Below are 14,473 nucleotides of genomic sequence, written 5' to 3'. Positions count from 1 at the left end.
AATTCATTTTTGTAAAGAAAAGAAGAAGAAAGTATACAGATAAAAGATAGGGAATAAACAGTGTGTAAAGAGAGCCCTCTCCTCAAGACCCAACGGTGTTGTTTTTGATGGCTGTCTGGGAATTTGTATTAACTTGGATGATGTGGTGTTTCTCTTTAATTTTTTTATTTTTTATAATTTTATTTTATTTTACGTGTTGTTTGTAATGGTTTATGAAATGAAATACAAGTATTAATTCAATGCTACGCATGGGAATATTTTCGATTACGCAAGACCAAATTTGAGTTCTATATCACTAAAATTACACAACTTGATTATTAGAGGGAGATGAATATACATACACAAACCAATAACACATATTTTCATTTATTAACCGCATACATAAAATTAGATTTGTTTTGAAAATGCATTGATCTCTTAATATCAGTGTGTTTATAGAAATAATTATGTTATGAAAGTTATCAAACTCTTTAGTTTGATAACATGTGTAATTTATTACTTAGTGTAATTCTATACCACCTTTAAAATATAGTATACTAGGGTAGGTCCGCCCTACGGACGGGCAGGATATTCTTTACTTGTGATCTTGGTTTTTTATTTTTTGTATGATTTGGTAGTTTGTGTTTTAGGTTTGCATTTGCAAAAGATGTATATAATAGTGTTATTGTCTATTAGGACATATTAAGTGACGAAAGATATTATATTCATTTTAGTTAATGTTTGATGTTTGTTTTTTTTGTCACTTGGTTTTGTTTTTTTATTTGTTGTCAAATATATTTTATGACATTATTCTATTTTAGTTATTTTTTTTATGTTTTTTTATAATGAAAACACATTTTATATCATCTTCGCATATGTCTAACTATTTTTTTATTATTATTCTTGTTAGAGATTATAAAGTTGTATTAGCATGATACGATTTTCATGATTGAAATTGTATACATTTATTAAATGCTTGCTCAATTTTTTTTATATATAGTAAGTATTATTTGATTTTTTATTGTTGTGGTTAGGTTTAATACTCAAAACATTGATTATTTTATATTTTGTTTATATTGTTTCATTTGTTATACCGAGTAATATATTATTTTATTTTTAAAAATTTACTATAAATTTATTATGGAACAGGAAAAACATAAGAAACTTCTCCATTTCCTTATAGTAAAAACACTTAGTGCACCTTTTCTTGAGGTCATTGAGCTCGCAGGCTCTTAGTGGCATTTTAAGAATCATGTTTATACCATAGGATCTCCTCTTTATGATTGGAACCTCATGCAACGACTGCTTAACTTGCCTCCACAGCTTGTCAACAACGTATGTGTGGTTTCACCATTTATGAACGTCTATAAGATTCATCCCTTAAGCATGGTCACCTGCGAGTAACCTAAGTTCTGCGTACAGGTACCTTTCTTATAGTGTTTTGTTGCAGATATTTTGAGGTGCCTCGTTCCTTTGGGACGTAAAGCAAATATAAGAAAAGATAATATTGGATATAACAATATTAATAACAAAAACATATTATTAGTTTCTAAAGATAATGTTTTAAAAATCAAATAGTTTTTTAAATATTTTTAAGCTTATGTAAGGAAAATTGTATTTAAAGTTCTGAAAAATAGAAAAAAGTTTCTAAAAAATAGGAAAAACAAATTAATAGCTAAATAATTTTAATAATAGATACTGGAGAATGAGGGGATATGGAAATTATTTTTAAAATTATCGGCTCAAATAGATGTTTAGCAAATTTAGAGAGGTTAATTAACTAATAAATGTATAACATTCTACCAAATATATTTAAAAGTAACTGCAAAGAAACTTTAGTTTCCAAAATGCCACTGATCGCATTTATCCTTGATATTGTTTAGATGGCATATCCTCGGTGGTTGTAAATGTTTTTAGATAACAAAGGTTTTCAGCTTGTATCCTATGTAAAGACTTTTCAATGTGTTGTCAATATTGATCTCCCATTTGTGATCTGATCAATCTCTCTTTTGGTTTAACAACTTATTATTTATTATTTTGACTGACGATATACGTACTCTTTTGAGTGGTTTTGGTTTGACAGGAACAGTTGAACATGACGGTGCTATGCTATCCAAACTGGAGAGAGGTTGAGACTAAGGAAGTGGAAGGAATTCCACCGTATGGCATGGAGCTTAGGAAATGAGAGTATTGGTCTATTTAAATCCTCTTTGCTGGTCTGTCAAAAGTTTTGACAAATGTTTAAACTTGTTTTTTTTTTGCTTGAATTTGTCTCTTCATTATTGCATTGTGGTCTGAAAAAACTATCAGATATTGCATTAGAAAACTTCTCAAGTTTTGTGTTTTGTACTTTCTCGTCGCATGACATTCTTGCATTGTGATCATAAGTTGCATGTATAAACCAATCTCCATATGTTGAAAATGCATTTTTCTTCAGAATACATGCAAACGATTGTAAACTCAAGACAAATCATACACTTTGTTATACATATAAATATGTCAAATAGCAAGAAAATTATGGATCAGTATGATTTTCAAATAGCACATCATTCATTTATGAGGTTAGTTTCAGGAACTGTTGGCCTTGAGGCTTTGGAAGAGATACGGAAGAGGTGTGCTGGTGAGGCTTGCCTCGTTTTTTGCGTTATGCCTTGGATCTGTGCAGCAGCTCTTTTCTGTGCAGTGTTCCTTACCGGCTTAAAACCAATCTTCTGCAGCTCCTTCTCCATGTCAAATAAGTCGCTTGGGAGAGGCTATGTCACAGAATAGATGCTTGAACTTGTCATCAATATCACTGATATTTCTTTGAAGTAAAGATAAGCTACATGCGAAACACCACAAGAAGCTCAACTAATACTTTATGAACAGGAAAAAACGATACACACATTAATATGATAGCAATATAGCATTGAGACCATGTCTCGTTAGCATTATAAGACAACACCACCCACTAAGATTGTTTTTTTTTATGGATGAGAGTAACTGGTCGTTATATATTTAAAATATCAATCTTTCCTTTCTTCTTCACTTGTTATATCCCACACATTCCAACATCACAATTAAACCAATCAAAAGTTCAATCTTGGATTTATTGGAAAGAAGCTTGGAAGCTTTTCCTATCAAGCTGCAGATTTTCTAGCGTCTCTGAATCTCTCATCACCTCTTTATGTGCATCTTGATTATTGTTTGTCCGATCCTTGGGGTGCAGAACCTGGTCTTCTCATTAATCAAAGAACAAACTATTAAGCAAAGTCTGACTCAGATAGCCAACATGAAACAAAGTGGAGATCTTTTTTTTTGTGTGTGTATAAAATGGTGTTTGGAGATATGTGTACCCTCGTAGGCTATTAGACTCAAGGTCTTGATGAAGACTCAGTTTCTGATCCTCTCCTTCAATTTCCATTCATGGTCTCTGTTTTGCTCTGTAAAACAAAAATATGTTAATCACTGAACCTGAGCAGAGCAGAGCATGGACAAACAATTAAAAGTTTATACTAAAAAACATGATCCACACATATGCAAAGAACTCGGGAAATAGTTTCTCAAATCTCTTAAAAACTTTTAATCTCTGACTAAGCCACTTGAGAACCTGCCTTGAGTTCGCCATTCTACTGAGAAAAAACTTCAACTGTTGTTTGGATTTGCGAAGATGATGTTTATGGTATGTAAGCTTTACCTTTTTATAGTTGGAGACGCACAGCCTTGAAGTTAGAAAGATACAATGAATGAGAAATCACGGTTACAGCGTGGGTCGAATTTAAGAATCTCGTTAATGGCTGTGAATAAATTGATCCTGTAACGGTTCCAGAGAGAAAAAAACGAAGACGAAACGACACGAAGAAAGCTCAATCCAGGGAATCGTCTCACAAATATATTGTTGAATACACCATTGTCGCTTTGGCTAGCAACAGAACGAAGAACACGATGAACCCTAGTTCCAATGGCCGCCATACGGAAAGAAGAAGGTGAAAGATCGGCTGCGCCATAAGGGACTCTGGTTCTGTCTCGACATCGTATGGTAGAGACGAAAGCTAAGCACAAAACCCTATTAGCAAAATGACGTTGAGAACCGCGTTTACAGCTGGATGAAGTAATTGCTGGGCTTGCCAACTGTAACGAATGTAAGGCCCAGTCAAAATAAAAACACACGGTTTAATGAAACGCTGCGGATCTGACGTGTCAGCGCGAGGGAGACCCTATTTCCGACGTGGCATCCGACGTGGAGCCCTCAGGAGAGATACAATGCTTTCTTTATATATAAAGATGACATAAATGACAAACTCACATGCTGCATCACTAAAACTTCAAACGTACGTCCATTTAATTTTTTTTTTTAAATAGGATCAACTTTTTCATAGCAGCAATTTTGCATCTTTTCAACACTTAAAGTTCCAATCACCTTACATAAACCAGATTATCTCACTGAATATCAAAGTAATGACCGTAGAACTTTAAAGTGGTGAATTAATCGAATTAATAGAATTGGTTTTACCTTTTATCAAAATCAGTTCCTCTTATTGGACCTTGTTTACGTTTGATTTCTTCCTTCCTTCCTTGTTCCTTTTTTCTTTTCCTACCCTAAAAGCTCTTTGCAATGATAAAATTTCCAATAACTCGGAATTTTTTTTGATAAACCTTATCGGCTGGGTCTCGGGAGGAATACACTTAGTGCTAGAAAGTGGACTGGCTATTACACTGACTGACCCGAGTTTGGAATACTTTCCGACTAATGCCAGAGAGTGAACCGATCATCTGTTACGATCCACCATGTAAATCACTTGGGCCGAAGCCCAAGTCTATATTGGCCAAGTGATGATAATTTAGTTCCGAGGGAGAATCGAACACACCAAACTCCAATAAATTGCCACCACTTGGTTATTAACTCAGATTTTCCATATCCACTTTTCTCGAACCTTCTTTCTTAACCCAAAACAGGTTCGTTTGGTGCTTTGTCTAAGCCAACGAAACTGTACATAGGAGTAAGATAGAGTAACTTGAGAATTTGGGTTGATGCGATCCGTTTACTCAGAAACTGAAACTCGACACTGGCTCAGGACATTCATACGACACTAATTTTGAGTTAAGGTATTGAGATTGAATAAGAAAGAGTATAATCCTTTCCTATTCTATTGTTAAACGATGGTAGTTCTGCTGTCGTTTATGATTTGTCAGTCAAATTTTAAAGATATGGGAACATAAGAAATAAAACATCGTTGATATGTTTTGTTTTAGTCATTATCTTGTTTTAATTGATTTTTAAATTTTTTAAAATCTAAGTGATATGGCAAAATTTGGTTGGTCAGGCGTGTTATTAAGAATATAGAAGATAATAAAACTAAATATTTTGACCATACATGTGGACATTATCTTCTTACGAATACTTATGAGTTTGTGTTTTATTAATTCAAAAGCAAGCAGGATAAATTATTATATCTGTTTTCAAAAATTTTAAATCAAACATCAAATTAATTATATATATATATATATAACAAAACTTTAACTAAAATATGTTTTATTATTGTGTTGAAAATTTAAAAACACTCTATATTAATTTTTTAAGAAAATATCTTTATACAAAACTTTTTCTTGATTAATATTTAATTGTAAATTGTTTTATATCTTATTTTTTTAACCTTAAATAGAAAATATTATTTCAATATAACAACATAAGATGTAAAAAAATTCTTATTTTTTAAAAATCTAATATTATTAATATGAATTTCCTTTTTAATTATATATAAAAAAAAATCATTAAGGATATCATTAAATTTAACTGCTCTAACTTTTAACATAAAAGTTCAAATGCGAAAATCACGTCACAAATAATAGTATAGATAGATAATGCATTAATATATGTTTTTATTGTTGATAAAACAAATAATGGGTTACTCAAACGAACAAAAAAGTTGATCAATAAATTTCTAGTTAGCATCTAAGACTATAACCAACCTTTAATGGTCTGTAAAATTTCTTAGGTTGATCAATAAATTTCAAATTTCATCAAAAAAAAAAAAGTTGTTCTTTTTTTTTCTTTTCCATCATGTTTAACATTGAAATTCATTTTCATTGAGTTGTTTTTATTGCAAAATAATTTGAAAATGACCACCTATAGTCCAATAAATATGTATATCACGTTTCTTTTTTTTTTTTACACAATTGGTAAACCACAATCGTCATTGTAGATCATGAAATCTACACTAAGAATTTGATAGTGATCGGGAGTTTAATCTAGGGAAGATAATGACGTAGGCAACAACATCTTTAGAACACAACGATGTAATCAGTTTCCAGTAGGCAAAAATGGACTTTATTGATGAATAAGATTGAATACATTAAGTTAAACAAGATCATACGTTAGAAACGAGATCGTTAATTGAAAAGATCTAAAGTTGGGTAAAAACAAGATCATACTCTAGGGTTTTCAACGTGTCATCTTCCTTATGCGTCGATCTTTTCTTATAACGGGCTGGTCCCGTGATCTTCGCGACTGTTCTGCGATCTCCGGATCCTCGAAGTCTCCGTCCGGAGCTCGCGTGCTTGCTGTGGATCTTCGCAGTCCATTTCCTTGATTGTGGCCCATTAACGTATTGGCCAAAATTGGATCCAACATTTGTCCCCCAGCCTCTTTTGGTTTGAACGAAACAAAATAGAGGTGGTTTGCTTTAATCTTGATTTCGTCGCTTGGTACCCGGTACGATTTTGGTTTGAATTTAATGATAAACTTTGGAGACCGTTGTTTGGCGCACTTTTACTCTTGCTAACGGCTACATCGGCCACCGCTAGGACGAGTCCTAGGTCATCATTATCCTTCTCGAGAATGACGATAGAGCCGTTAGAGTAGCTATAAATACGCAAGGGATTTCTTTTTTTTTGTCTCAATTCTGATTCTTCTTCTTCATCTCTTTTTTCTATTGCTTTGAGATTTCTTGATCATTGGACCTGAGATGTCTTCATCATTCAGTTTCCCTCACCCGACGACTACGACCGACGATCTTGAGGATCTCTACACGATGTATGGAGTAGACCGAGCCATCGTCCTTGACTTGGCTTCTATGTCTGAGACTCCCAAAATCGTTCGAGGAGGATATTGCAGAGCTTATCCCTCTTTCTTCCAATCTTGCGGTCTTACTTTCCCGATTCTGGAGCCTATCCTCGAGATCTTGGCGGAGCTTGGTTTATCGTTTAATCAAATCCTCCCGAATTTTCTTAGGCATCACATAACGTTCTTGGTTAAAGCTAGGGAGGAAGGTCTTTCCTTCGGTCTTAGTGAGTTCCGTCACCTTGTTCTAGTGAAGCGGAGCAAGAAGAGTCCCGAAACTTTCCTCGTGTCTCCGCGTCCGGGTTGCCACGTTATTGAGGATGTCCCCAATCACGATGAGAAGTGGCGCGAGTAATTTTTTGTCTTTAAGGTGGATGGAGCATCCATGGGCGACTTCGATTTCTCTCGACTTCCCCGGAATTGGGCTGAGAATATAGGTTAGTTCTTTCTTGATCTTAATGTCGATCCTTTTCCTTTGGGAGATTTGCGATTCAAATCTTCTTTTTCTTTTAATTGTTTCAGTTCATTCCAGAAGTTCTTTGATGTCGAACGAGATTCGGGTTTGATCGGAGTTCTCCGGAGAGGTCGTTCGAACTGTTCATCGTTTGACCAGTCCCGAATCAGAGCTGCTTTTGCCATGCCAGGGGGAACAAACAGGCCCCCACCGGCTATTGGCAGCTCTGAAGATGAGGCGGAGCGCTCTCAGGAAGTCGTTGCGACTTCTTCCATCCAAGCTCAGTCTTTGGACCGATTGGCCTGGCAGCTTATGAGGAGGTCTCGTACTTCTGGGTCAGCGTTGAGGAGCAGAGCTTCTGATACCTCCCTTGATTTCGATTCGGGATTCCGATGATGAAGATGCTCCTGGGGAGCGACGATCTCATGTCTCGTTGAGCCCCAGCTCGAAAGATGAAGTAGTTGTCGCGACCCGTAAGCGACATCGATCGTCGAAGGCTGCCTTGCCCGGCCCGTCCTGTTCTAGACGAGAATCGACCGTCCGGGGGCTTGCTTCTGAAGGTGATGATCCTCAGTCGGCGGCTCAGGACGACCTGATCTCTCTCGCCGGTCACATGAGATCTGCAGGTTACCGTCTCCCTTCCCATACTTTTCCGACCGAAAAGGAGGCTTACGCCAAAGTGGCAGTCGCGAGCTCTAAGACCTTTTTTTTGGTTTCTTTCCTTCTAGAAGATGCTTTGAGGTTCTTATTTGTCAGCTTCGTCTTCTTTAGGTTATGGAAGCCTTCAACGAGTATGTTGTAGTGATGGAGGATCGTGTTGAGGTTTCTCGGAATGACAAGGAGATAGAGAGCATCGGTTCTGAGATCAAGTGATTTTTGGCGGAGCTCGAAACCACCAAGCGCGAGGGAAAAGGGGATGCTAAAAAGATCGAGGCCTTGACCGGTGACTGGAAGAGGACTTGTCAGGATAACGCGACTCTTGCGGCCCAGGTCATCGCTCAGAAGGCCAAAATTGCAGCGTTCGAGGTCGAGAGGGATCGAGATATCCGTCGTGCTTCTCGTGTCGCTCGTCGTGACGTCGCGGAACGATATCGGGAGATCCTAGAGTCGTTGAAGGAGAAATGGGTGAACAAGAAAAAGGAGGCGTCGGCTGAGATCCAGTTGCAAGAGGTGGTTGCCAACATCGATCTTCTGAACGAGCTCAAGGATGGGGGCTTAACTGTGGATGCCTAGCTTGCTCGTTTGAAGGAGATGGAGAAGGACTGTGACGGTCTTGTTACTTTGGCTGCTGTATCGGATTGGTCAATCTCCGGGCTCAACCTTCCTCAAGTTTCCGAAGATTCAGTGGATCAAGCCGGAGGGTCGTCTGTTCCCGAAGGAGACGATTCTAGTTGATCTTTCTATTTCAGACTTTTGTTTTCCGCGATCTTTGATCGCGAAGTTTTGACTATTTTGAATGGATAAACATGGTTTTAGGAATATCTTTTGCTTCCTCAGTTTTCGAGATTCTTTTATCTAGATTGTTGGGATACAGTGACGCCTTGGCCCTTATGAAGCTTTACTTCGTTTAGGGTTTATCACAGTACTCCGATAGATTCTTGTTTCCTCTTGCCGAAAAGACATGGCATCGAGAAGGACAAACCTTCGCAAATCCGAAAGGATACGAAATCTAGCGGGCGACGTTAGTGTGGAACGCATCCGATCCGGAGACGTGAGCGAAGCGCTCACAGAAGTTCTTCACGAGGAGACCCGACTTCCGCGAGCTTCACCTCGAGAGGGAAAAGACCTCGAGGGCGAAAATTCTGCTGCTTGCATAAAGTCGAGTAGCCCAACTGGTTCGGAGGGGAGCGATCCACCTCCGAAGAAGGCGAAAATGAATGGTGCAGACCAGTCTTGGTGTTTTGGGTGATACGGTTGTTTTTAAACCGTTTCATGGGCAGTTTTCTCACTCCAAGGGTTGTCCTATCACGGAGGATCCGGACAGTGTCGCTCACTTGGTGAGGTATTTCAAGACTGCTGGATGTCCACTTCCTTCCTTACAAAATATGATGGGGCGCGAGGCCTATGTGAAGATGGATGTTGCTCATGCTAAGGTCGTCTTTTTGATAATTGTAACTTTGAATCTTTAGCTTGATTGGTTCGTTCTGACTCGTTACGTTCCAGTCTATGGAGGCTAATAATGAGTTTGCGGCGACTTTGGAGAGACGTCTGCAGGATGTTCCGTGCTCCGACGAGGTTTATGAGATAAAGACGGTTGTTCGGGAGCTGAAACTTGGTCTGAAGATGGCTCAGGATCGAGAGCGTACTAACACTGTCCAGCTGGCCGCCGCTGAGAAGCTGGGGAATCAGGCTGCTTCACTCGAGGCTCCTTTACGAGTTGTGAGTAACGAGAGGAAGTCGGCCCTAGAGCAAGTTTCTTTTTTGGAGGCGAATGTCGAATCTTCCGCTAATAAGTTCTATGATGCTAAAAGGGCTTTGGCAGATAGCTACTTGGACGTGCTGGTATCTTTGAAGGAGAAGTGGGAAAAAAAGAAGGCCGCAAGTGATTGCAAAGCTCGTCTTAGGGAGGTCAAGGCGAACATAGATATATTGAAGGACATCATGAACAACAAACTTTTGGCTTCGGATGAGTTGTTGCGTCTTCTAACTAAAGAGGTCGAGCTCGGATCTGAGCTCGATGTGATGGCGGTTTCGGATTTCTCCGTTGAGAAGCTTGATCTGCCTCAGATTACGGAGGACCTGCCAGAAAATTTCTTTGCTAAAGTTCCTTCTGCGGTGAATGACACGAGTGACGAAATGAAGCGCGCAGGCGGCCAGTTCGAGGATGGTGAATTTAATATCGAGGAGTAGTTTTATGAATTTGATTTTTATTTTCGCTTTCCCCTTTGTTTCCTTTGCTTTATTTTTATTTTTTTAATAAAGATAGGATTGTGAGTTCTCGAGTTGTTTGTTGCAATTTTTATGTTTACGCAAGGCCGGTCTTTTGAGGTCGTGTGTCGATTTGTCGTAGGTATTTTTATCAACGTACATTTGATGTAACAAAAGATTTTGTTAACTAGTTTCGCCGCGCTCGTTGGCGGAGCTGGCTGTAACCAAAGACTTGATCAGGGTCCTGGTTTACAGTCAACCGTTAAGAATATTGCGATTTTTGGATATAGGAAATCTAACGAGCTCGAACTACGAGGTGTAAGCACCGAATTTTATTAAAATGTTGGGTTACGGTTTGTTACAAATTTTAGACAAGGAAGGAAGCTTGTCTTCCGATTCGAAGTCGATGCTGATGTGCTAGCGTGCTTCAGGCGTTGCGATGCGCATCCTTCGAGCTGTGTAGTTGGTGGGTGACTGAACTCGTGTCGTGAGTTGCCTACGTACCCTTGGCGAGGGATCATGTCATAACGTAGTTCGATTATTTTTCCAGAGATAGGTTCTTTTGTTTGGTGGTTCATGTAGGCGTGTACGTCTGTTGTTGATCTTGATGGCCTAATTAGGAGTGCTGCTCGATATCTTTGAAGCTTGCAAGGTAGCATGTTCTGAAGCTCTTCTGGCTTCCTCTAATGGTTTTGATTCCTTTTGGAGTCGGGAATTTCAGGCATTGGTGGTAGGTTGAGGGGACTGCCTTCATGTTATATAGCCAGGGCCTTCCAAGGATTGCGTTGAATGGGGCTGGATGGTCTATCACGATGAATTCCACGATTTTTTCTGACTTCTCCGGCGGTTACAGCGAGCTCGATTGACCCAAGGGAGTAGGTGGTTTCCCCTGCGAACCCGATCAGAGGGGTTCGTTCTTGCTTGAGGAGTGCTTTGCTGAACCCCATTCTTTTGAACGCGTCGTAGAAGAGGACATCAGCCAAGCTACCGGTGTTGATCATTACTCGAGATAGTTCGCAGCCGCCGATGTCGAGTCGTATTACTAGAGCGTCATCGTGTGGTTTGTCAAGATCTGCAGTCTCATTTTTGTCGAAGATGATTTCATGGTTGGGACCTGATAGAGGCTCTCTGACTCCTATGCTCTTTTCGGCTCTTCGTTGGTATGCTTTGATGGAGTTAACCGAGTTGCAAAATTTAGAGCCTCTGTAGATAAAGTCGATTCGTTGTTTGCCTTTGTTGTCCGTCGGAAAATTCCATCTTTTGGTTGGTGTTGGTCGGTAGTGTCTCTGTCCCCCAGACATGTTGCGATTAAGGGTTCGCATGATGTCTTTCTTCTGAATTTGTGGGGCAATTGGTCTTTCTAGCAGTTCACGGATTCTGGCCATCTTCTGCTTTCGCTTGAAGTTGGGGATTTTCCTAAAGGGAGACCCTGCATTTGGGTTGTATCGAGTAATACTAGGGGGAGTAGCTTCATTGAGGTGCTTCAGTGTTCGGACTGCTACCGTAATGTCGATGCATACTCTTCCTTTGGTCTGTCCCTCGATTCTGTTAGGTGTATGGCTTTCTGACCCCCACAAGATCATGTCGACTCTTTTCTTCGGCGCTGGGGGTGGAGAGCTAGGCGGCTCTGGCTCGCTTTCCCTGCCTCTTTTATTCGAAGAGCCTTTAGCTTTTCGATTAGATTTTGGAGTCGCTGGCTCTTCCTCTTCTTCTTCGGTATCCTCGCTGGTCTTTTTATTTTTGTTTTGACTGCGAAGTGCCGCTCAACATTCCTCGGTCGAATGACCTTTTCGGTCATGTAAGGCACAGTGTTTGTTGGGGTCGTACGTCGATGATTTGTTTTGCGGCAAATTATTTATTGCATAGGAGTGTTGCCCTTTTGTTGCTGGTTCTTTAGGAGCATTATTCTTTTTGGCGACGTTATTTTTGTTTGCGCTCCTTTAAGGCTGCGACCTCCTCCTCGTGGGTTGCAAAGTAGGAATCTCGGTGTAGTGCATTGTCCAACGAGATTGGTGCCCGCCCTGCCATTTCTTCCCTGAATTTGGATGAGAAATAGACGCCGTCCTTTAACGCCGCCAGGGCCATGACTTCGTTTGGGTGCGAGATCTTGGCTTTGATTTCCCTGAACTTGTTTATGTACGCTCTTAATGGCTCGAAGGGCGCTTGTTTGAGATTCCAGAGGTCTGTCTCGGTAACCCTCGTTTCAATGAAAACCGAGTATTGTTTGAGGAATGCAGACAACAACTGGGTGAAGTTGTCGATTGAGTTTTCCTCGAGGCCTGCGAACCATTCAAGTGCGGCCCCAGTGAGATTTTTGGCAAAGAAGCGGTAGTAGCCAGCCTTTTTTCGTCATCGTTGAGGTGTGCTCTTGATATCGCTAGTCGAAAGGCTCGTACATGAACTTTCGGGTCTGTATTCCCAGCGTACTCGGGAAATTTGAGTTTCCCAACATGGTGTAGCCTTGCGCTGGCGATTCGGTTTGTGAATGGAGTTCTCCTTGTCTCCTCAATGACCATATATATGTCTGTAGCGGAGCTCGTCGCCATATGCACGATGGAGTATATTCTTTTGAGCTCGGCATCGTTTCTTTTGATATAGTTCTTGAACATTCCGGTTTCGCCCGGGATCCCCAGATCTTCTCTTTGAGTATCCGCATCGATAGGTCTGCGGGGTCGTACCGCGAGCTTGCCCTATTGGGTCACCGAACCCTGTTTGCTGGACGGTTCTTGCAGCAGATGGAGTTCGGTTCTCGGAAGTTAGGTTTCCCAGTGGTGACATTCAGTTTCTAGGTTCCCCGGGTCATTCCATATATCTGTTTTGCGATTGGATCGGATAACTTCTTTGGGCTTGTAGTCCGGTGCCTATTTCGTCCAGGCCACTGTCAAGCTTCACTGAGGCATGCTCTGCTGCGGAGGTTGTTATGAGTTCTCTCCCATGTAGCGTCCGGATCGAGCGCTCGGGATCTCTGGAGTACTGAAGGCTCCGGCATTTTGAGGATTTAGTGTTTTTCTTAATGGATCAGGCGGCTGTTGGTTTCTTTCTGTTACAGTCTTGAAGCTGGGTCGCCCAAATGGTTGTTGGAGGTTCAAATCAGATCAACCAAAGATGTGACCGGTTGGTCGATATGGTCTGAAATCGATTGTAAGACCTGAAACAAATGAAAGATGAATGAGATATGAATGTTATGAAGAATAAACTAAGATAAATAAACAAAGATAAAGGATAGATATGGCGGAATCAAGCTGCTGGATGTGTATCACTCTCAGCTTGATCAAAAGATGGATTGAAGTGGATTAGCGGAGGAGGTTTTGATTGAATCTCTCAATCGGATGGAATGGTGGGACGATGTGATTGACTCTCTCAATGTACTGAGCTTGTTTGATTTGCACAAACAAACTAGACTCACGAAATCAATAGAAAAACAAAGAATCTCTCTTTGAATCCTAAAGATCAATATTTTATACAAAGAACAATCTTTGATAAAAACTGAATAAACTTTTTATTTACTTGGTGATTTACAATGAAGCAAAGACTAGAGCTTTATAGGCTCGACAAAGGACTCTCAAACAGTCTGAAAATGACATAAGGAAAGAAAATAAACCGAAATAAAAGTCTTGGATGAGAAGGCTTTGATGGCTCCATGGAAACTAGCCGTTAGCTCGATTTGTGCCTTCAAAAGGATAACTTGGATGATCTTGTATCTGGACAGCTTCTGGAGCAAAAATCTGTAGAAACTCTTCCAAAGCATTTAGTGTAATTGTGGCCATATATGGAATGTTGATGGAGAGAGAGATCCGCCTGATCTCCTGGGTGCTGGTGTAGCTAAGGACGTCTTGGATGTCTTCTGAATGGTCTAAAGTATCTCCTGGTTCCCATAAATATCTCTGGGTCGAACCAAGTTGAATTGGTTGAAGACTTTCCTTAAATGATGTTGGTTTGGCCAATTGATGCAAACCGGCTTGATCTTTTGGTTTGATTGGGATCCGTCTGATCCAGTATGGCTTGGTGCTTCCTAGGATGTTGTGGAGTGCCTCTGAATGACTTATAAGGCCACCTGGTTGCCATTCTTGAGGTTGGTTTGATGTGAACCTCGGATCTTCCAAATAAGGCAAGTGTAGAACTGGTTTGGCCGG

At 40.0% G+C, this 14,473-nt stretch overlaps 1 protein-coding gene and 1 long non-coding RNA gene across 4 annotated transcripts; both read right to left on the bottom strand.

Moving 5' to 3' along the window:
* Positions 1 to 2,483: 2,483 nt before the first annotated feature.
* On the bottom strand, positions 2,484 to 3,747 carry LOC106325764. 3 transcript variants are annotated; one of them, XR_001267047.1, is made up of 3 exons: positions 3,656 to 3,747; positions 3,315 to 3,401; positions 2,484 to 3,195 (listed from the first exon to the last, which is right to left on the bottom strand). It is a non-coding gene; the product is annotated as an uncharacterized LOC106325764 (long non-coding RNA). The 3 variants fall into 3 exon arrangements; XR_001267046.1 differs by lacking the exon at positions 3,656 to 3,747 and adding an exon at positions 3,569 to 3,628; XR_001267048.1 differs by lacking the exon at positions 3,656 to 3,747 and adding an exon at positions 3,494 to 3,582.
* Positions 3,748 to 11,095: 7,348 nt separating this feature from the next.
* LOC106324141 lies at positions 11,096 to 12,886 on the bottom strand. Its single transcript, XM_013762162.1, has 3 exons — positions 12,737 to 12,886; positions 12,294 to 12,680; positions 11,096 to 12,070 (listed from the first exon to the last, which is right to left on the bottom strand). Exons 1-3 carry the CDS (start codon positions 12,884 to 12,886, stop codon positions 11,096 to 11,098), a joined length of 1,512 nt encoding a protein of 503 aa, XP_013617616.1.
* Positions 12,887 to 14,473: the final 1,587 nt, after the last annotated feature.

This window comes from Brassica oleracea, chromosome C2 (assembly GCF_000695525.1).
Source record: "Brassica oleracea var. oleracea cultivar TO1000 chromosome C2, BOL, whole genome shotgun sequence".
Taxonomy (NCBI): domain Eukaryota; kingdom Viridiplantae; phylum Streptophyta; class Magnoliopsida; order Brassicales; family Brassicaceae; genus Brassica; species Brassica oleracea.
This window is presented reverse-complemented; position numbering and strand designations above follow the sequence as displayed.